This window comes from Fonsecaea nubica, assembly GCF_001646965.1.
Source record: "Fonsecaea nubica strain CBS 269.64 chromosome Unknown Scaff139, whole genome shotgun sequence".
In the NCBI taxonomy this organism is placed as follows: Eukaryota; Fungi; Ascomycota; class Eurotiomycetes; order Chaetothyriales; family Herpotrichiellaceae; genus Fonsecaea; species Fonsecaea nubica.
The window spans coordinates 1-21,626 of record NW_019173812.1 but is presented as its reverse complement, the minus strand read 5'-3'; the positions used below and the strand labels follow the sequence as shown (position 1 = coordinate 21,626).

Sequence of the window (21,626 nt, the reverse complement as noted above, 5' to 3'; positions counted from 1 at the left end):
CACTGCACTACCAGCGCAACGTACAAAGAAAGTAATGCGGCTTAAAGGACAGAGAAACGAGATAAGGAATCGATGAAGTGTTTGAAGTAGGACCAAAAAATAAACTGTAGGCAAAGGGAGATGCTGGATTCAAGCAGCGTGATGAAGGGGGGTGTGGGAGGAAGAGAGTCCGGAGTACAGTCAGTAGTATAGGGTTGCAGGGTTACAGGGCGCAGGATGCAGCAGCGTGCAGCAGCACGCACCGTACAAGGCCTCAAGGAAGTTAGTCATGCAGTCATTCGGTGTCGATAAAGAATTGTCCGATGTCTGGACGAATCTATCATCACACCAGCACCCGCCCGCTCCCAACGGGTAAAGACGTGGGTGATGGCGTGGTGTGGATGCTCGAAGGTCCCTTGTTCTGCCTGCGCTGACAGCCCACCTGCCCTCGGACTTTGGGGGAAAGGCGTGGGAGTGAACTTGTGACTCCTGTACCACTGGCGTCTACTGGTCCTCGCACGACTAATCCGGAGTGATATGGATGGAGCAAGAGATAAGGCACCTGGCCACCAGATGGTGGCATCATCTTCCCACCTCTCGCCTCGCTTGCTGATCAAGGCTGCAGTGCCAATCTTCCCCAGACACCTTTGTCTCTGTTTGCCACCAACGAATCACCACCTTCGAGCATCTGACTCCCACTGCGCCCAGTACCTAACGGAATCGTCCGACGAGTCCATCTTTACCAAGTGGGTTCGTTCTTCCGGATCTGCTTTACGTACCTGACGTAGTGGGAAAACAAGCGCAAAGAACCCTGACCAGCGTCCACGTGTTGAGTTCTTTCTACCGAGTACTCGTGCCGTCAAGTACCGACTCAGATGTGGTATCCGAGCACTTGCACGGCTAGAAATTACACGCGATCGGTGATGCGAATTCACTGCCGGGTCATATATCCAGGCCTCTGACCAGCAGCCAGAGGCCAACTGGAACTACCACATTGTCGTTGGCGGCGGTCAGGGTACTCTCCAGGAGGCTCGCCCCTGTCCCCGCAACCATGCATTTCCCCAGCATGAGAATCAGAGGATCGCCACCATGCCACGAGGCCCAGCCACCCAATCTAAGCCAGAGCCAGCTCGCCGACAGACCACAGGTTACCGCACAGGCAAACGCAAGGCTGCCCTCTAAGCTCTTACCTCCAACCCAGTACCATTTTGTCTTGCCATACCGCCGTCCAATTAAGCTGGCTGCTGCATCACCCATTCCTACACAGACAACGCCGCTTACCATGCTCAAGTCGCGCAATGTGGTGTCCCAGCCAGCCCAAGGATCTTGACCTACACGCGGCGCTGCAGCCAGTGACAACCATAACGGGATTGCACAACCGATCAACAAGAAAATGTGCGACACAATCACAGGCCCGCGATGATCCCGCCCGTCCACGTAAGGCGCCAGGAAAACAGTCAGGGGTTTGGAGATCGGAGGCAGTTGTGACGCTCGGAACAGGTCTAGGAGGAGGAAAATCGCCAAAATCAAGCTGAGCGCCAGAGCTATAAAACAAGGATCCACAAAGATGGTCGGCAAGAGCATGGCAACCATGATACCGTGAAAGACTTTGCGTCTTGTGTCGACTTCGACAATCGACGTGAGGTGAACAACAGTGGCTATTCCAGCCATGAGCACGACGAGGCAGTATGCACATATGGTGAGGCGTGTGGTAGCTGGTCCAAGAGCATGTTGGCGGGCATATTCAATACCGCCGTCTTTGAATGGTAACAGGGCCTCTGTTCCTCGGGCTGGGAGGCAGATCCATCGTTCGAGGTTGTTGCTAACCACCCAAAGTCGGAAGATGGGTAGATTGCCGAACAAATATCCCAATGCCCAACCTATGGGCTCATGGTTCGACAACGCCTGATGGCCCACGTAGAGCCGAACCGGTCCCAAGATTGTGATAATCACAAACATGTAGGCGACGGCCGCATATGCATACTTTCGCACTCGCGCTTGCGCCACGCTGAACGCTAGGAATGCCGCGGGAGGACCAGTTGGAGCCGGCTTCACCTTCTTCGCGCCTAGGGCCTGGTGCTTGCGCCGACTCTGTTCCAAGGTGGTGAATGTGTTTCTTCGAGGTGGTACTGACAGCGCAACCGTCTCCGATGAAGTGGCCTTGGATGGTTGCTGTCCAAAAGCTGACGCTGGCTTCTGAGCAGAGGCAGTTGCAGAACAAGCTCTGCCATTTAATTGCAACCTCAAGCGGGGCCTCAAGCCTGGCTTAGAATTCACAGGATGGACCTCATCCTCAGTATCCGAACTGTCTGCGTGCCGGCTTTTATACCTCCTACCCACAAGAACGCTGCAGAGGTATTGATCGAGTCTTGCTATTAGACCCACGGGCTGGCGTGAGCGCAGCAGCCTCCAGGTGGGCACTCGTGCCAAAGCGACTTCCCACATCAAAACATTCTTACATGTGATGAAAATGCTCAAACCCCCCAGCCAGATCATCGCCTTGAGAATCTCGGCTTGCGGCGTCCGAGCAAAAATGTAGAGATTTATGAGTGCTGATGAGAGGAGCTGTAGTTCTGATATATCCAGACTTGAAGTGGTGAGATACCCAAGCATCGAGATTAATGCCTGGTGCAAGGGAAATATGACCACCAGGATTTCCCTACTCAAGTGAGAGCCGGGATCTAGTTTCAGAGACAATGGTTTTGGAACTGGAGCGGACGATGATCGGTAATTTGAGGTATGGAGTGGTATAACGGAAAGGAGCCAGTGCAGATACATGCCAATGGCAGGAATCTTCGGCGTTGTTGTGATAATCGAGGGTATCGACGACAAACCACAGATGATTGCTGCTGGGAGAAAAGCCACGCTCTGGCGAAACAGAGAAACGGATATCATTAGCGGTAGCAGTACCGGATACAACAGAGGGCCAGGGTCAAATCGTGAGGGGATGTGAAATCCTAGCCTGAGTGCCTGCAGAATGGACTTTTTCGCAGCTACTGCTCGCACCGTGAGCCTGAGCGGATAAAGCAGATAGACAAATGGTGGGAGTAGAAGGAATGCCGTGACCTCGTTGAGCCAGTCTTTGAGGCCCGATGAACCCCCTCTGCTGTTCCAGACGACCACCCCAATGCCACAAAGAAGCGAGGTTTCTGTGCATCGCCGAATGATCTCGCGTCGCTTCCGTTTCTTATACGCTTCGTAGTCTCTGACTTGCTCCTTCGTCCGTTGTTTTCTTTTCCCAGGTTTCTGGACCGAGTCGAAAAATCGAGGCCCATCCCCCTCGACAAAGGCTGGCGGTGTGGGAAACGGGCTGTGGGCAGGGGTCAAGTTGGCAGGTGAAGTTCCTCGAAGACCCTTGTGTAAACGTGGAGGAGGTGCAGGAAGTCCCTTGAGAAAGGGGCCCTTCTCGTCGTCTGCCTCTGTGCCGCTTTCGCTGGACTCAGAACGACTGAGTTTCGGGGAAGGACCATGTCCATTGGTGACAACACCGTAGCCATTGTCAGCTCCCTGGACCTGCGCCGGCCTCAGGCTCTCTGCCCGCAGAAGATATGGGCGCGGCGTGCGAGACCGCGTCAGGTCATGTTGGTCGTGGATTTCCAGAGACGTGGATCGACCGGGTTCGTTTCTCGCGGACATCTGAGGGGTCATCGGAGGGCAAAGCCACGACCGGGCGCCAAACAGGTGGGACAGTCGTCGCAGTCTATCATAAGAAATCGTTTTCACGGCGGATCAGCAAAGTGTAGGAGAGGCACCGCAAGCACTGCAGACACGAAAGCCATCCTGACCTGGGATGGGCAGGTGGGCTCTTGTTGGGACAATGAGCAAGTAGTTCACATGCAACGGGAAGATTCTGGTGAGCTGAGAGGGCCACTTTGGTCTCTTTTTCCGAATTTTGTTCCTGCGGAGTGACGCAAGACTGGCTTAGTCCTACTTGTACTCGGGACGCCTATTTCGCGTCCCATCTCGCCATTATTTCAACCCGCATGATTTCAGGCATTTCATGCATTGACAGCATGGATACCCTAGGGACTTGTGGAAATGGGCGAGCAAATTCAATTGTTCCTGAAGTTCCAAAAGAATACAAATGATGTATTATATGCACATCTTTAATGCGGCATACCATTAACGAGCGCCGCCGTCGCCGTCTTTTGCCCGTTGGCCTTGGAAGCGACCATTTCTGGCGGAGGCACTGGACCAAACACGGGCTTCGCGATTTCGGTTGCCAGCTCCTCTTCCGCCTCATAACTGGCTTCATCATCATCGTCCTCGTCCTCGTACTCCTCGTCATACTCGCTTTCTGTGCCTTCGTCGTCCACAGGCTCTTGTTGGATCGGCCGGCCTCGACCTTGTTCCTGCATGATTTTGATGATGTTGCGCATCCGCTGCTCCTGCTTTCTCAGCCTCTCCAGATCCTCCTTGTCCCGCGTGCGTTCCTCGGCCATCTCCAAGATGTTCCGATTTGTTTGATCATGTTTGCGCGAGAGCGTGAGGTTTTCCTTTTCGAGTCGCTTCGTCTTCTTGGACATCTCCTCCATTTCTTTCCTAAATGTGAGGAATAGCTCGTTGCTGTTGTTGAGAGTGTCCTCCACCTGCTGGATGGTGAGCAAAGAGTTTCAGCTCATGCACCAATCAAAATAAGGTAAGGTAAGGGATAGATTTGAACTAACCTGCTTGAATTTCTCCACGTAGATGTTCAATTGACTGCGTAGCTCCGCTTCCGTATGTGAGAAGGTCGACACTTGGCTCGTCAGGGTCCGGCACCGAGCTGCTTCAGTGTCGGCCCTTCGACGCTCAACCTCGTGTTTGGCTTGCAGGTGCGCTATCTCGGCATCTTTGTGGCGAAGGATCGATTTGAAATGCATTTCCCGGATTTCGGCTTGGTCTGCTAAGACCTTGCATCGCGTTCTGAACCTGATGAAATATTAACCCAGCTCACAAAATGACAATGGGGTTGACTCACAGCTCGTCCAGCTCAAGGTGAAGGTTTTCGGGATGTGCGCCGGTCTTGGTGTTCATAGCTTCCTGCACATCATAGAGCATTTGGTCTAGACGCTCGTTGATGCTCTCTCGGGCCTGTTTCTCCGTCTCTTCAAGCTTCTTGTTGTCGTCTTTGAGTTTCTTGTTCTCTTTTGTTAATTCTCTGCACAGCTTTTCCAACTTGTCCTTCATCGTGGTTGTCTTGTTGTGCTCCGACTTGGATTTCTCCGCGTCCTTCTGGTACTGATCGCGACTCTTTTTGGCCTTGAGGTGTTCGCGCTCGGTCTTTTTCATTTCAGCAAGGAGCTCTTCATATTTCTGTTTGACGAGGTCGATCCCCTTCAGAGGTTCGACACCATTGATCAACTCATTGAGGTCGCGAATGGCTTTCTTTACTTCACGGTCAATCTCCGCCTGCTGAGCCTTATCACCTGCCTTCTCTTGCTCCAGCTGTGATAACCGCGCTTGTACTAGTTTTGCATTCTCCTCAGCGCTGAGTTGTTTGTCCTTCTTTCCCTTGCCTTTCTTCGCAGCGGGCGCGGGCGGGGGCAAATCGTGGCTGTCGCCATTTGTGGTTTGAGACGTAGGACTGTGCGCCGCGGTAGCCATATGGTCGGCAGCGCTGGCCCGTAAGCTGTGGCCTTTTTATGCCTGTTCAAAGCCAGTGGTAGCTTTTGAAACCCGTACAGACGGCTGTGGTGCCCGGCCTGAACATCTGCGACAAAGACTTTTAAAGTGGCGTCAGACAGCAATTGGACGCACTAGAACGTGAGAATTGTTGAGATATCTCTGGGCTATTATGATGACCCGTCTATTCTTTGCTGCGTGTAAATTATGTGGAACAGAGAGAGAGAGAGAGAGAGAGAGATAGTCCGGTCAAGCACAGTGGGAAGAGATCGTGCGAGGCGAACCTCGATCGGAGGACGTGCCGCGCAGATCTGGGATTTCCTTCACGGCCGAGCACTGTGTACAAATGCGCAATATACCGAAACTCAACGTCGAGGTTGAGGTGACTTACTTACTGCACACAGCAAGATTCGAAGGGACTATCGACAGCAATTATGCATACTTGTCTGATACCTATCCCAGCATACACAGATCCCCTCTTGAATCTGGTTAGAGACCTTGCTATGGGGAGAATGTGACACGTGACTTCTAGATTTCTTAATTCGGCGATTTTGGTTTGTCCTTCATCTTTCGCCTTCCAGTTACACCTGTGTTTGCTATCGTTAGGAACCTACAGACTGTAATTCCAAGCTTCTACTCCCGCATCGAACCACCATCGACCGACCCTTTAGACTCGTCGCCCTGATTCAGTGGCTACCTCCGATTCGAGCCTGCAATTCCCTCGGTCGGGAGATGCTTAGGCATGGCGTCGTTCGCCAGGGCATTCTGCGATGCGGCAGGCCGTATTTGTCCAGAAGAGGGTATGCGTCGGTGACAGACTTGAATAGCTATCCCACGCCTGGGGATAGCATACACGGATTCACAGTGAGAGAGATAAAGCATGTGCCGGAGCTGCACTTGACGGCATTGAGGTTGGAGCATGACAAAACTGGCGCAGAGTACCTCCATGTCGCTCGGGACGACAAGAACAATGTCTTTGCAATCAACTTCAAAACAAATCCTACCGATAGAACTGGCTTGCCCCATATCCTCGAACACGTTACGCTATGCGGGAGCGAAAAGTATCCCGTCCGGGATCCCTTTTTCAAGATGATGCCGCGATCGCTGGCCAATTTTATGAATGCGTTTACGGCTTCGGACTACACATCATATCCATTTGCCACTACAAATCTTCAAGATTACCGCAATCTGTCGTCAGTCTATATGGATGCAACTCTCCACCCACTGTTGAAACGTACCGACTTTTTACAAGAAGGATGGCGGCTTGGTCCGGAAGACCCCCGAGAACCCCCAACGGAGGACAATATCAAGTTCAAAGGAGTTGTCTATAACGAGATGAAAGGGCAGATGTCAGATGCCAGCTATCTCTTCTACATCAGATTTAGAGAACATCTCATACCATCTCTGCACAATTCTGGTGGTGATCCTGAGTTCATGACTCAGCTCACACACGATCAACTCGTCAACTTCTCCCGGAAGAACTACCATCCCAGCAACGCAAAGATATTCTCTTACGGCAGTTTAAGTCTAGCCGAACAACTTCGGTATGTGGACGAGGCCATCTCAAAATTCGAAAAAGCCACGCCAGATACGGAGATCAAGATGCCAATCAGTTTCTCCAATGGATTCGTCGCTTTCGAGGTACCCGGCCCGGTCGATGCGATGCAACCCCCTGACCGGCAATTTAAGTCTTCCATTTCCTGGATGGGATGTCCCTCCTCCGATGTGGTAGAGACCTTTTGTATCGGCATAATGATGTCGTTGTTGATGAGTGGTTACGGTTCCCCTCTATATCAGGGATTAATCGAGTCGGGCTTAGGAACTAACTTCAGTCCAAATTCCGGATACGACGCCTCTGCAAGGGTTGGAGTTTTCTCCATCGGACTAGACGGTATGAAAGCTGAAGATATTCCTGGCTTGAAAGAGACAATTCAGACAACTTTGCGACACAAAGCCCAGGAGGCTTTTCAGCCAAACAAGATCGAAGGTTACATGCATCAACTGGAGCTTTCCTTGAAGCATAAAACAGCCAATTTTGGGATGGGCTTACTGGAGAAAACTCTCCCTGGTTGGTTCAATGGAGTCAACCCAATGGATTTCCTAGCATGGAACGAAGTCATCGATGCTTTCAAACAGCGGATGAAAGAGGAGAAATATCTGGACCAACTTGTACAAAAGTATCTCTTGAACGACAACTGCATGCAATTCACCATGACTCCTTCGGAGACTTACGGTGCCGCCTTGGAAGCACGGGAAGAAGAACGGAGGAGGAACATTCTAGAGACAATCAAGAACGCTGCCAGTCCACCCGAGACCGCCATTTTGGAGCTTGGCCGGCAGGAACTTGAGCTCGTCGAGGAACAAGAGAAGGCTCAAGACAAGAATCTGGATACCCTCCCAACTCTCCGCATCAGCGATATCACTCGAGACAAGGAAAGAAAACCACGATATCACCAGAAGATAGGTGAAGTGGATTGCTTATGGCGTGAAACCGAGACGAATGGGATCACATATTTCCAGGCAAAGCACCTCTTCAGAAACCTCCCTAACGAGCTTAGGGTCTTGTTACCACTATTCACGGATTCATTGATGCGATTAGGCACCAAAACAATGTCTGTGGGAGATCTCGAAGCCGAAATTCTTCTAAAGACCGGCGGCATAACGGTGTCCTCATTTGCGGCGCCCGATCCGTGGAGTCTAGACAAATGTAATGAAGGGCTCTTGGTGGATGGCTATGCGCTGGACAGAAATGTACCAGCAATGCTTGATCTTATCCGCACGCTGCTATTGGACATTGACTTTACAAGTCCCGGAGCTATTGCTGCAATTCGGGAGCTTCTGGAATCTAAGGCTTCCGGGGCTTTGGATACAGTTGCGGAAAGCGGCCACCACTTCGCCGTCACGAGCGCTTCTGCTGCCCTGACACAAAGAGGGCGGATTCAGGACCAGCTCTCTGGACTCTCGCAAATAGAATCCACCGCTCGCATACTGGATCAAGCCAGACGTGATCCAGAAAGCTTGGTGCAGGTCATACAGAACCTGCAAACCATCCAATCGATAGCAATCGCCAACTCGGCCGACTTGTCGCTGCGTGTCGTGTGTGAAGCTGCCTCGGTCAAGGACAATCGAGATCTCATCCAGAACTTCCTTGCCCAAATACCACGAGCCCAGCCATCAGTGAGTAACTCAGTTCTATCGAGTGTGATACCGGGGTCGTCACTTTCACGACGAGCATTCTTCGACCTGCCATTTCAAGTCTCTTATACGGGAACATGCCTCCAAACTGCACCCTATAATTCACCAGACAAAGCACCCCTCACTGTGCTTGGCCAGCTCTTGGTCCACAACTTTCTCCATCCCGAGGTGCGAGAGAAGGGTGGCGCATACGGTGCGTCGGCGAGCGCGAGCCCGATCAGTGGACTGTTCACCATGTCGTCGTATCGAGATCCCAATCCTCGCACTTCGTTGAGTGTGTTCGAGCGCGCGGGAGTGTATGCCCGTGATAGGGACTGGAGCGGCCGCGAGCTTGAGGAGAGCAAGCTGAGCATTTTTCAAGGAGTTGACGCTCCCACAAGCGTGAGCAGCGAAGCAAGTAAAGAGTTCATGTACGGCATCACCGAAGATATGGACCAGGAGATGCGTGAACGCTTACTGAGTGTCACAAAGGAGGCTGTGCAGTCAGTCGCTCAGAAGTACCTCGTGGACCTCCCTTCGGATTTGAGGTCTATGTGTGTTCTGGGCGAAAAGAAAGACTGGGTCGAGCAAGATCCGAATGAATGGCAAGTCAAGACTTTGAAGATGTCAGCCAAAAATTAAGACATTGGGTGCAGTAAGTGCTGTACAACATTGTATATTTATCCACTCCTCCAAAGATACCCCAATAGAGCCCGACCAGCCAAATTGTTAACCAAGTCCCTCACCCTTTCCTTTATTTTCAACAGCGCGACTCAGAACAGAGCAACTACGTCTGCGACCGCAACAATCCCCCATGGTCGGAGATCACAAGTCATGGAATGCCTCGGAGCATTTCTTCCGCGCGAGATCGAGGCTTGGTGGTTAGAAGCTCTTGTCAGCAAACTCTGCTTTCGAGTTGATGTTTGCTGTGAGTGCCCAACTGCTGAGTTCAAGAGCATACCTATTTCAGACCTGTCTTATTCTTTGAGATCCAGGAAAGGCAGACTAGAGGTGTGCGTACATGTTATGCCATGGCAGGTTTCTCTCCTAGAGATTGCCTATGAGTCGCTCTCTCTTGATATCTCAAGCCATACGGTGTCACTTGCGCCTCAGCCATACTGGATTTTCCCACTATCCCAAATATATGTCTTCCTTATCCTGGCACTAACTCGGCACCGTCTATGTTTTCATCTTTTCACCTCCACTTGACTTCAAATCATTTGTCCGCACTCAATCACTCGGTCCATGCTGCTATAAGTCCACTCACGTATGGCAGTGCAGTGACGTAAATATCAATCTGTGCATGTCTGCTCTTCGCTTTACATCTTTCTGAGCTTTTATAATCACTTCTCATTCTTCCTATCTTCCTGGTTGACACTTATAAGTACGATTTAGACAACCACACCAACTACCTACGTGAAGTGAGCTTTCAGGTGGCATCGGGATACTTGACCATGGCTGTCACGGAGAGCGACCTCAGGACGTATGCATCTAGCAGCACTTTGTGTGCTCATCCACTCGTCTGACAAGGAGATAGCTTTGCGTCCTCCCTCAAGAAGGAATGTCAACCCAATGTTGATATCATTGTCAATGACTATCGATGGGCAGTGCACAGCCATGTCATCGCTGACTCAGGATCCTTTTTGGAACTTTACAGCAACGCGCCCCAGGTGAAGTTTTGACCCCCTCAAGTCCAGGTCACCTTGGCATGAACTAACAGAGACTTCTCCAAGTCAATAGGGTGGCAAGCGGCACGAAGTACATCTTGATAGTGATGAACCAGCCATTATCGCCCACTTGATCCGCTGGTGGTACACTGACGAATACGACGATGAGCCTGTGTCTGGCACCACTGGGCTCGACATACAAAGTCTTATGAAACATGGCAAGGCCTCGGCGTCCGGTCACTCCGACGAAGCGATTTCCAACCCTGACGCAGAACCCGTCGATGCTCCGGAAGACACTGGTTACGTGAATTCTTCTCCAATATCGCTGCACGCGAAGATGTATCTCATTGCTCACAAGTACAAAATCACCGCACTCCGCGAGAAAGCCACAAATGAGATGACGGAAATCCTCGGGATGGTGAAGGAGGCGCTACTGCCGTGTCTTTCTCATTTCTTTGTCACGGATGCTCCCGGCGATCGTTCCATGAGCGCCAACGTCGGCGTCGGTAACACTGGCTCCAGCAGTGGTACTGGTAGTGACCTGTCTTCACCACCAAACAAATACACGATCTCGGAACAACAGGACGCGGAGCTGTGGAAAGTCCTCGCCGAAACCTCCAGCCGACATTTTCTCTCGTACCACACCGATCCAGTGTTCCAGTACATTGCCACAAGTAACCCGCGCTTCCACTGGGATGTCATGGGTCGAGTCGCCAGCATGCTGGAGGCCGCACAGGACAAACTGGCGAGTACTCCCGCGGAGCCGCCAAAGCCACCCAAGAAGAGAGGGAGGAAGAAGCAGGAGATCACCGCACCGGGCACTGCTGGTGAGCCTGCCGAAGACAACGACAGTAGCACGAAGAAGGGAAGAGGGAGCGGAGCGGGCTTTCCGAAGAAGCTCAAGACGGAACCATGAACGAACTAGAGCGAGATGGGACGAGATGGGACGAGATGGGACGAGCAGTAAAGACTTACGAGAGGGGGGTGGGGTGGTGTTGAGGTTGGGGGAGAAGGGCTTCATTCGGGGGTTTGTACACATCTGCCGATTTTCATCGTTGGGGGATTGCTGCGGCGCTCAAAACGAAAAGAACTAAGACTCGTGCTGAAGGAGAAAGGTTGGCCGGTTGGTTTGACCTCGTCGCCCGATCATTGTCTCCTTTCCCCGTGGGAGGTTTGGATCATTTGGACAGAATAGGGTTGTTCAGCAGCTTGCTACGAGCGAGTCAGCCGAGCCAGAGAGACACAGAGAGAGAGATAGCGGGTCCCGAAAGGCAGAGATCATGATGAGGCACGACGCTCTCCCTCTATCTTTGAGCGGACCTTCTCAGTGGCTAAACAGTAGCTATTGACATGGCCTCAAAAGAGCAGAGCCAGTTTGGACAGTTCCGTCCGTGTCAGGTTTCTTCCATGCATGCTACACTTGGTTGCTTGATTGCCTGCCTGCCTGCCTGCCTGCCGCTTCGTTACTTGCTTGCTTCCCGCCTTGAGGGTTACTCACTTGCCCGCCTCTTGCCTGTGCCTGCCCATGGGAGGGGCGGGTACTCTTGAATCAGGGGAGACCGGAGACCAGAAACCAGGGATCAAGAATCAGGGATACAAGCACACAAGAGTCGCTGCGTCATACCGGATACCGTACATATACATACGCACATACGTACATTATATCTCGGATGTAGTCTTAACTTGATATAAAACGTCGCTTAGGATCCGAATTTCGAAGCCAAAATCTACCAAGACTTGTTGGCTGTGATTAGGTAGCCACTAGGGGAATCAGGGGGCCTCAGAGCCTAAGAGCCTCAGAGCAGCGCCACCAATAGACCCCCCGGCTGCCTGGTCGGCATGATCAAACACCCGTGGGTTGTCGCTCGCCCAAGGCTAGGTTTTGCGTGCATGCCGCATGCATGCTTCCGCTTTTCGACGGTCAGTCGCCAAATCTCTCATCAGATTTTGAGGTTGCACGGCGAGACGGTTAGATTCCCATGTTTGATTATGGGTGGAGCGTGCGCAGGCAGCAGTTCCAAAGGCGTCAAGATGTCTGTCTACATATTACTTGGAAACTACATAGGGGTACGGGAGGGGTGGAGGGGCGGGGGATGGGAACCCACGGCGCTACTCTAGGCTTCGGCGGGTCATGCCCACAGGGATCATTGGGCTTTGGTTGCGCTCGCTAATCATAGTGGACTGTGTTACTACTGTCTAGGTACAGCTATACCTTGGGATTGGTAACTCGTATCGCGTTTGTGTTACACAATACAGTGTCCTCCGTTACCACAGATTACAGCTTCTCCGTTCAGGCTAGCGTGGGAAGGAGTGGATCGTGGATCGTGGACCGTGGACCGTGGCATCTCTATCAAAGGGATGAAACCTTATCGGCGCTCGCTGTGGGGCACCGTTCAGAACGTGTCCAGGGCATCTTGGCCTCGTTGGAATCCACCTGGCCGTTTACGGATAATTGCGTGGTGCATGTATCCAGAGCAGCCAGAGCAGCACACCAACTCTACACACGCGTCTGGAACATGAACTCATAAAAGGCCACGCAGCAATCTGACGAGCATCTATTTAAACAGGATGGATGAACATGACACGGCTTCTATCCTCTTGATAGAGTCACCAATCCTTCTCCCTGCAATCCCTTTCTTCTCTTGGAACGAAATCCCATCTCGATAGTAAAGAAAATGACTTCACCAGACGTTCGGCCAGAACCCCACCCTTCCACAGTCTTTTCCCTCGTCCCTATCAATCCAAGGGCAAAAGCGGTGCTGGACCACCCCTCCAACGGTCACCTGATCTCTGTTGTCCACAATCCCGACGATCCCTTGAACAATTTGGGAATCAACGTGGGTCCGCACATTAGTTCATCCTCACAATATGCCCTGACGACACTCGGACGGGGTGGTACAGACATCACACTGGAAGGAGCAACCATTTCACGCACCCACTGCTCTTTTGACATTAACCAGGAATTCGGTACGATTCTCCTTCACGATCGATCAACGGCTCAGGCAACCAACTTCTTCGGTGAAGATCGTCAATCCTTTGAAAAAGGCCGAATCCGACGAGTCGTTGTCGCCCCGGCGGTGAACACCCTTCTAGGCATTGGCGGCCACGATGGCCGACAACTTTTGTTCAAGCTGCTTTGGCACAAAGAAGTGATCAATTGGAAGGACATGCTGAAGATTCAAAGTCAAAATTCTTGTGACACCCGAACTGTATCATCTTCTAGATGTCCAACATCGCTTAACACCCCTGCGGCACCATCTTCCACGGCCCGCTATGCTAGCCTCCACAAGATAGGTACAGAAACCTTTGGGGATGTCTGGCAGGCAGTCGAGACCGACACTGGCATGCTTATAACTGTCAAGGTTGTAAAAGATTATGTGCATGGCACCAATGACGTGCGACGGATGATGGTAAAACGAGAACTTGATACTCTTGCGAAGCTCTCTCATGTGTGCCATACCCCCTTCTTCCCCAGACTTGCCCAGCTGACCATCACAGCCGCATGTTGTTGAGTGTAAGGGCTTTTGGCAAGATCTCGGATCTCTTACAATTCTCATGGCCCTGAGAGATGGGAACGTTGAGGACTTGATTCATCAAGGGGTCTCTGAGCCAACCTCTGACCGACACCTGGCTGTGACTGTTTTACGCCATGTTCTTATCGGGATTCATTATCTCAGCAGCAAGAACATCGCGCATCGCAATCTCAAACCAGCGAATATCATTTTCACCAAGAACACAGAGGCGGGCTGCCAGTTTCAGATCACCGACTTTAGCGTTGCAAACTCTGCAAGCAATACCACGACTGTGGTGATGTCACCCCGATATGCAGCTCCTGAGGTTCTGTGCAGTGACGGTAGGCTCCAGACCTCCAAGGCCGATATCTGGTCTCTATTCGTCACTATGGCACATGTCCTGAACGTGGATGGCTATAGGGACAAAACTTTTGGCACACACGCCGAAATAATCCAATCCGCGTGCAACGCAGCCGAAGACCGGGATATGTCTGACATCAAAGATATGGTTATTGTAGAGCCTGAGGAACGGGCTTCAGCGGCTCAGATGCTACAGAGACTTCTTGGAGGGGAGCTTGGCTACGCCGCCTGACCAGGTTGACAAACACACAGACGACCCGGACCAGGACCATGTTTCGTCACCAGTTCCCAGCACGACGGGTCCCGCTGGTGGCAAGAAAGGAAAAGGCAAAGAAAGAAGCGTGTAAGAGTCTGAGCGTCCGGGCCTCAGTCAGGGTCCAAAGGAAGACGGGAAAGGGGGGCCCCCCTCCAAACTCAGTGCTTTCACCGGCTGTCGCAAAGGCTGCACTTCGGCAGGGTATTCACCTGTTTGACGGTTCCCATGTTGTACGAATCTCTCCATGATACGTACGTGCGTTGTTTGTGAGGAAGTCGGGGTTTGGCTTGGTCCGGGGTCGGTTTGGTGTTGTACTCGGGTTGCGGAACTAGGATGTTTTCTCATTCACGGTCGCTAGCTGTATTCTTTTATATCCACTGTGGTCTGGGCGAATGTCTTTCTGCAATCGATCCTTTCTCCCTCATGGAATGACAACCGACAACAACGGAGCATGCAATTAAGTGCCAAAGGTGTCCCGCTCTCCAATGCTGCCCCGCGGCCACGGTCTCTTGAAAGTGCACTTCCAGCCGAGTGCGGGCTCGAAGAACATCAAAGTGATGATGTCGTCTGTGGGCTTGAGACCGTAGAGTTTCCGCACCGTCTCGGCCGTCAGCACATTCAACTGCTGTGCCGCTCGAATTCCGAGTCATTGGCGAAAAGAATGTCCAGCGTGATCTCAAAGGGCCCCGAGTTCTTGGACCGGACAACCGACGCGAGATCTCGAATGGCTCTTGGACCCGGTTCCGCTGTTAACCTCAATGCTGCTAGGGATCACATCACATCGTTAGCACCCACGGTGTACGGAGGTATGCAGCTGAGCTCCTCGAGTGACACACTTCCATTTCGCAGACGTCCCGTTAGCTTGGGCAGGCGAGGTCTTCGTCATCGTCCCGACTGAGAAGACATGAATCGGAAACAGTGCCTTGAGATCACCAGGCTGCCCGACATTTAGATCTGGTCATCCTCCACCTTTCGGGTTTATTTGGTACAGCCTTACCCAGCAGAGTATTCAATTGTTCTCAACGGCATCAAGAAGCTGTACCGTCTTCAAAACAACTACAGAGCAAGTATTGGGGCTGGACACGGTTCATATCCCAGTAGTTGTCACTGCCAGGGCGGACAAGACTCACCCAAGCAGGTGCTGGGGGTGAGGTGTTTAGGTATATTCCGTCTATTTCGACTACAGTCCACCCCATTTCTCTTTCCACTTTCCTACTTGGCTTCACTGGATTTCACTTGGCAAACACAAACGATGGATACCTGGTCTCGGTCTCCTCGGCCAGTTTGGCAATATAGTTCTGCAGGCCAGCCAAGAAGAAGGCACTGTATTTCTTCTTGCCCTGCACGTTGTCGTTCTGGATCCATGACTTGACCTTGTCAAAGACGGTCGCCTTGGAGATCTGCTGGACGACTTGAGCCCACTCCGCCTGGGCTTTGGCGTCGGCCTCGACGGTCTTGTCGCCCCTGTTTCTTGCCTCCTGGATGAGCTTGATGATGAAATCCCCTTGCAACTCGATCGAGGGGAGCATGTTTGCAAACGGACCGCCAGGCCCGGTAACGGTGAAGAAATTGGGAAATTCGGCCACGCTGACGCCGTACAAGGCGTTGGCCCCTCCCTTCCACGCGTCTGCCAGCTTGAGTCCCCCACGTCCAGTGATGTCAATGTTATGATAGGCGCCATCGACCCCGTCGAACCCCGTGGCATACACAATGATGTCGAAGTCAAAAGCCTTGCCGTCCTGAAGTTCCAATCCCGTTGGAGTGATCTTGGCGATGGGGTTGTTGGCTACGTCCACGAGAGAGACATTAGGCTCGTTGAAGGCCTCATAATACCCCTGTGTGCAAAGTGGGCGTCCACCATAGTGTCCCTTGGGTTGGAGCAGTTTTGCCGTCTCAGGATCCTTGACGATTTGGGCAATCTTCTCGCGAACAAATGCCGCTGCCGTCTCGTTCGCCTCCACGTTGGTCCCGAGGTCGTTGAAGGTCTCGAAGAAGAACCGGAAGCCGCCGCCTTTGTTCCAGATGCGTTCATAGACTTCTCTCCTCTCTGCTTCCGACACCTCGAGCGCCGACTTCTTGCTCTCCGTGAAACCCATGGCGAAGAGCGAGTTGAACACCGTGTCCCAGATCTTATCGTAGTTTTCGTAAATCTCCTTCTTTTCTTCCTCGGTCACTGGTCGATCATTGACGGGGACGATGTATTGTGCCCGCTGTTGAAAAACCGTGATTTGATTGACGAGGTGATGGATGGACCCGGTGATCTGGCTTCCGGATGGTCCAGTTCCGATGACCGCGACACGCTTTCCCGTGACGTCGAGACCCTTGGGCCACCGAGCAGAATGAAAAGATAGACCTTTGAAGGAGTCCCGTCCTGGGAAATCCGGAATGTAGGGGTTAGTTAGAATCCCAAGGGCGGTGAGAAAATAGGTGGCAGAAAATTGGAGGCCCTTGTCTGTGGCGATAAGCCAACGATTGCTCTTCGCGTCGTAATGGGCCGAGACAACTTCGTTCTCGAAGACATAGTTCTTCAAGACACCGGACTTTTTGGCCGTGTCGACGATCTGCTCCTGGAGGTCTTCGGCCTTGAGATATCGCGTGTTCCATTTGGGCGGGTCACGGTCGTCGGAGAAGCGATAGACCCAACTCTCAGTATCAGTTTGGGCCCCGGGATACTGGTTCCAGTACCAGGTTCCTCCCAGCGCACTGCCCTTCTCGATCGCGACAACATTCGGCAGATGGAGCTTGTCCTGGAGAAGGCTGACGAGACGTATACCGCCAAATCCTCCGCCGACAACAACCGCGTCCACTTCCTTTGGGGTGGTTGGCATAGTGGTTCTTGGTGGGAAGAGTTAAGAGAATATGATTGGCCCGGTAGATATTCACAAGATATAAACGATGGGACACGAAGGCGAAGAACTGCAAACCTGCCGGCTGATCTAGTAGCTCTGGCTAGTCACGGGAGGCAGTCGTGGAGACGGCACCGGTTGTTGAGGATTGTTCTACTCTGCTACTTTCTTGAAAATAATCGTCGCAAGGACAAGGTGGCATGCAGAGAAAGATATAGTCGATGAATACCCTCACCTGACACACTCGCAAGCCTGATCGCGCCATCCTATCCTCACTGGCACCGAGTCGGGCGTGATATTGTATTCGGCACTAAAATTGCGCAATCGGATAAAGCTGGAAAGCCCAGCCAGCCGGCGAACTGAGATGTTTGTCTTTGCGCCTCGTACACGAATGGAGAGAGAAGTAGGAGAAAGAAGAAGACTGAGGCACTAGAGGTTCGTATACCCATCACGTCTTTCCCTGCCAAACTTGCATCAGGCTGGGCGAGAAAAATGGGGTCACCGTACACTACAGTACTCTAGTCCATATATAGATTAGCATATAGTATGGGTCCCCCGTTAAGTGGGGTACCTTGTTCGCTTGGACCCCAGATCCACTCTTGCCCTTCCTGGCACTAGCAAGGCTGTGGTAACTGGTTACCATCGCCGGGACTCAAGCTAGGGTGAGGCTATTTGCTTTCTTTCTTGCCTTCTTTTTCAGCGATAGATCACCTTTTCCTAACAGTTGTACGACTTCAATGCATTTCATTGAAGCCCTTGCGGTTTCTTGAGGTGGCTTCTGCCGACAACAGGCCGTGGCAATGAGTATTTGGCAGGCTTGAACACTCGAGGCCAACAACTCCTACGCCAGTAGTCGTTACCCTTGCACAACGTTTCCGAGAGAATACATTCAGGTGCAAGTCTAGGCGTTCCTGTCTGAATGAGAATCATGCCAGTCGCCGATAGAATACCGAGATCGGAGAAGAGATCCAAAATCTTGTGTAGAAGCTGATTCTCAAGGTATTGATAGTTCATGCGATTCACAGCTTCATTCAACCATTCGTAACAAGATCACGTCAGATTGCTTAACAGATTCATTCACCCAAAGATGCTCTGGAATTCCGTTAAACACTTCACCATTATTATGGCAGGGTTTCCAAACAATCTCAAGAATAGGATAGAGCCCGTATTCATACAGAGCGCCGCCACCGCTTCACCATGACAAGGCAAGTTATTGTCTCTATTGATGACAATAGATCTAGAAATGGCTTCCTCTGCCTTGAGTGGGTATAAAACTATCAGACATCTCTTTGACATTCTCAGTCTCCCTTTAATATCATCAGACATTTCCTCAGCGTTCTCGGATCTCTTTGGCACCATCAGACATTTCTTCAACACTACAAACCCTCTTACGGCATTGCATACAATATGGCTACTCTTCAAAAGAACTACGTGATCTATCTCGTCTCCTACATGCGTATCATAGCTACAAGTTCTCACCACGCAATCTACGTTGATATCGACGAGGGTAAGAGTGGGGAGTTACTCCATGTGACAGGTTCCATTCAACAGGGCATGAATTTTGAGGCCAGAACGTCCTCGCATCCCTTCAAGGGTACAACATGTGAATGGATAAAACCAGCAGGACGAGTTCAGCAAGACAAGCTCGCCCAGCTCGAAGCAGCCTGCCGAATGATCCCTCCACCAGCAAAGCAGTTCCATCTGTCGAAACCACTTGTCCCAAAAGACAAAATCCGTCATTGCCAACACTGGGTTGCCGAAGCCATCGAATTCCTGAGAGAAAAGGGCGTCCTCGAACCACTGGGGGAGGACGAAAGTGGGGATATCACCCAGCGCTGGTGGGGTGGAAGGTCGTAAACACTCGACCACCATGGCGAGTGATGTTCTGGTGCCGCAGGGAGAGGCCAAGGGACAGTAAATGCCGCGAAGTACAGCCCTGTCATATGTCATTAGGATTGATACAGACGTTGGGCCCCCGTGGATGAGCTAAACTAACAGTACACGGCCGCCGGTTCGGGGAAAGCATGTGGATGGTCGCCAAACAAGCTGGTGTGAGTGTGGGGCAGCACGGAGAGCGTTGATGTTGGCAGCTGGCTTTGCGAGATCCCATCTTTGGTTCGTCACGAGGAACGGAGACAGCCTACAGGGACACGTCTGGGAATGGGAGCAATTGGAAAGGGCTTACCAGGAGGGTCGATCTCCTGGCCCATATTGCAGATTGGTAGAATCTCGAGCTAGCAGGCTGTTCCTTTGTGCTTTTCCTCTTTGCCTCTTTTTGTCCTATCAGCTTTCTCTGTTTTTGCCCTACACTGCGAGGGGCCAGTCGTGGCATGCAGCAATCCTATCAGTGCCCAAAATGGCCTCAAGCCAACTACCCCTAGCCGCCCCAGTGAATCCATGCATACATTTGAAGCATCCACCCATATTCAGCAACATATTCCTTGAAAACTCGTGGCATCCACAGAGTCAAATCGGTCGGGTGATGATGATGAGAGGTCATCATGTTGCAGTACTCGACGTAGCTCGGATACCACCCTGACAACGACCAGTCGATTACCACTACCGTATTATCGTCGCGGACAATTATGTTGGAAGGATGAAGATCGGCATGTGTGAAGACAGAATCATGGTTTTGGAAAATCGAGTGGCACAAATTCTTCCTGGTTTCGAAAAGTGCGCGATTTTCGATGGGGTAATTCGCGTCGGCGTTTCGAATCATGGTGTCGACCCATTCCTCCTCCGTATCGCATGGCGGAACGTCACTCTTCTCAAGCGCTCTCTGTCCACCCGTCACATAGCCCTCGAGGATGGGTTGTCGCCATAGGCCACCAAAATAGCCGGGTGATGGGAGACTGCGGAGTTCGTCAAAGTAATGACGCAGTTGGGTGACCACCGCCTCCTTGCCACTTTGATTAGCCTTTGGCCAATACTCTCCCAACCCCTGACCTGAGATGTATTCCTGGACGATGAAGTTGTAACCAGTCGCTTCGTCGTGAAAAATGGCATAGATGGTCGGAACGGATAGGCTCGTAGCTTGCTGGACGAAGAGTGTATTTTCACCCTCCCGGAGGTCAATGTCTGCCCCGAATTTGACAACAAAGTGCTCCCCAACACGGACAACGTTAGGGTGTGGATCGCCGGTGAATCTCTTCAGGTGGGTTGTGGAAGCTAGGATCTCGGCGACAGTAGGCAGCGGGCTTGGGAGCCGGTCTGGTGGCACGAAGTATGGTAGGGTCGGACGCGTTGCCATTTTGCTTCCTGTGAAACGGGTGTCTCTTTTGTCTTTTTTGAGTCAACCAAAGGGAAGGAGCTGCCTGAGATTCTCAGGAAGCGTTAAATGACTAGGAAGATAGAACCGGAAGACAAAGCGAGAGACAGACATATTTAAAGGCCTGGATGAGGTGACAAAGTACAGACCATTCGAAAAAGCAGCGAGTCTTAATGCATACAAAATCTTGGCGCGCGGCACGTGGTGTGGACAAGTTATGTCAATGTCCCAAGAAGTGAACGGCGTTGACTTGGAGTGTAGATTTCCACTTTAACCTTCAGCCAGGGCCCTTTAGTCTATATACACCTAGCCAAATCCTAACGCGCCCAGGGCAATGGAATCTATTCAGAGACCATACTAACATTTCTATAATATGAGATCAATCTCTACGGTAGACTACTTTCAGTGGGGGATCACTCGAGACAAGGTCCTATCAATAGCCCGGTCTGTGAAGTGAAGTTACGCGATATAAGGAGTGCGGGGATTAACACAGGTGTGACCAAAACTTGCCGCAAAATGACGTGGTCCACATGGTGACATGGTAGAAGTGACTAGGGCATCGGGACGAGCCGAGAGACCCAAAATGGTCTAGCTTCGCCTGCTTCCATAATGTCGATTCTAAAAATGTTTGCAGCATTTGCAGTGATTGTAATGTTTGATATATATGCAGTGTTTACAGCGTTTCTCCTGTTTGGCATATGTCGTGTCACCAGGACAAGGTAACAAATAAAGACTTCAAATCTCAGATTATTTTTCAAAGGACTTCGCTGTAAAAGCACAAATATTCTTCAAAGTCTTTTGGCACCCCTTCGCTCGGTTAGGAAATCCTGTGATCATTGGTGATAGGGCAAGCCAGCTGGGACGAGGCCTTCGGAGGTTCTCCCAACGGCCGTCTCTTATACACCTCTTACGCTGCCGACGACCTACCCTGTGTGAATTCGGGGTGGCACAGACAACGCA

The 21,626-nt window shown here is 51.6% G+C and overlaps 9 protein-coding genes across 9 annotated transcripts; 5 read left to right on the top strand and 4 right to left on the bottom strand.

Annotated features, from left to right (window-relative positions):
- Nucleotides 1-921: 921 nt before the first annotated feature.
- On the bottom strand, nt 922-3,615 carry AYO20_11200 (hypothetical protein; the record flags this gene model as incomplete). The annotated part of the gene is made up of 1 exon (XM_022649453.1): nt 922-3,615. One exon carries the CDS (start codon nt 3,613-3,615, stop codon nt 922-924), a length of 2,694 nt encoding a protein of 897 aa, XP_022494570.1.
- A 470-nt stretch (nt 3,616-4,085) lies between these two features.
- On the bottom strand, nt 4,086-5,565 carry AYO20_11199 (hypothetical protein; the record flags this gene model as incomplete). The annotated part of the gene is made up of 3 exons (XM_022649452.1): nt 4,086-4,568; nt 4,647-4,890; nt 4,940-5,565. The coding sequence occupies 3 exons, from the start codon at nt 5,563-5,565 to the stop codon at nt 4,086-4,088; spliced, it is 1,353 nt and encodes a 450-aa protein (XP_022494569.1).
- Nucleotides 5,566-6,325: 760 nt separating this feature from the next.
- AYO20_11198 (hypothetical protein) lies at nt 6,326-9,399 on the top strand (the record flags this gene model as incomplete). Its single annotated transcript, XM_022649451.1, has 2 exons — nt 6,326-6,383; nt 6,449-9,399. The coding sequence occupies 2 exons, from the start codon at nt 6,326-6,328 to the stop codon at nt 9,397-9,399; spliced, it is 3,009 nt and encodes a 1,002-aa protein (XP_022494568.1).
- An 812-nt stretch (nt 9,400-10,211) lies between these two features.
- AYO20_11197 (hypothetical protein) lies at nt 10,212-11,340 on the top strand (the record flags this gene model as incomplete). The annotated part of the gene is made up of 3 exons (XM_022649450.1): nt 10,212-10,240; nt 10,295-10,427; nt 10,498-11,340. 3 exons carry the CDS (start codon nt 10,212-10,214, stop codon nt 11,338-11,340), a joined length of 1,005 nt encoding a protein of 334 aa, XP_022494567.1.
- A 1,759-nt stretch (nt 11,341-13,099) lies between these two features.
- On the top strand, nt 13,100-14,528 carry AYO20_11196 (putative peroxisomal-coenzyme A synthetase; the record flags this gene model as incomplete). Its single annotated transcript, XM_022649449.1, has 2 exons — nt 13,100-13,873; nt 13,923-14,528. The coding sequence occupies 2 exons, from the start codon at nt 13,100-13,102 to the stop codon at nt 14,526-14,528; spliced, it is 1,380 nt and encodes a 459-aa protein (XP_022494566.1).
- A 475-nt stretch (nt 14,529-15,003) lies between these two features.
- AYO20_11195 (hypothetical protein) lies at nt 15,004-15,460 on the top strand (the record flags this gene model as incomplete). The annotated part of the gene is made up of 2 exons (XM_022649448.1): nt 15,004-15,358; nt 15,402-15,460. The coding sequence occupies 2 exons, from the start codon at nt 15,004-15,006 to the stop codon at nt 15,458-15,460; spliced, it is 414 nt and encodes a 137-aa protein (XP_022494565.1).
- Nucleotides 15,461-15,784: 324 nt separating this feature from the next.
- Nucleotides 15,785-17,380, bottom strand: AYO20_11194 (hypothetical protein; the record flags this gene model as incomplete). The annotated part of the gene is made up of 1 exon (XM_022649447.1): nt 15,785-17,380. One exon carries the CDS (start codon nt 17,378-17,380, stop codon nt 15,785-15,787), a length of 1,596 nt encoding a protein of 531 aa, XP_022494564.1.
- Nucleotides 17,381-18,805: 1,425 nt separating this feature from the next.
- On the top strand, nt 18,806-19,255 carry AYO20_11193 (hypothetical protein; the record flags this gene model as incomplete). The annotated part of the gene is made up of 1 exon (XM_022649446.1): nt 18,806-19,255. One exon carries the CDS (start codon nt 18,806-18,808, stop codon nt 19,253-19,255), a length of 450 nt encoding a protein of 149 aa, XP_022494563.1.
- A 520-nt stretch (nt 19,256-19,775) lies between these two features.
- On the bottom strand, nt 19,776-20,648 carry AYO20_11192 (hypothetical protein; the record flags this gene model as incomplete). Its single annotated transcript, XM_022649445.1, has 1 exon — nt 19,776-20,648. The coding sequence occupies one exon, from the start codon at nt 20,646-20,648 to the stop codon at nt 19,776-19,778; it is 873 nt and encodes a 290-aa protein (XP_022494562.1).
- Between the last annotated feature and the right edge of the window lie 978 nt (nt 20,649-21,626).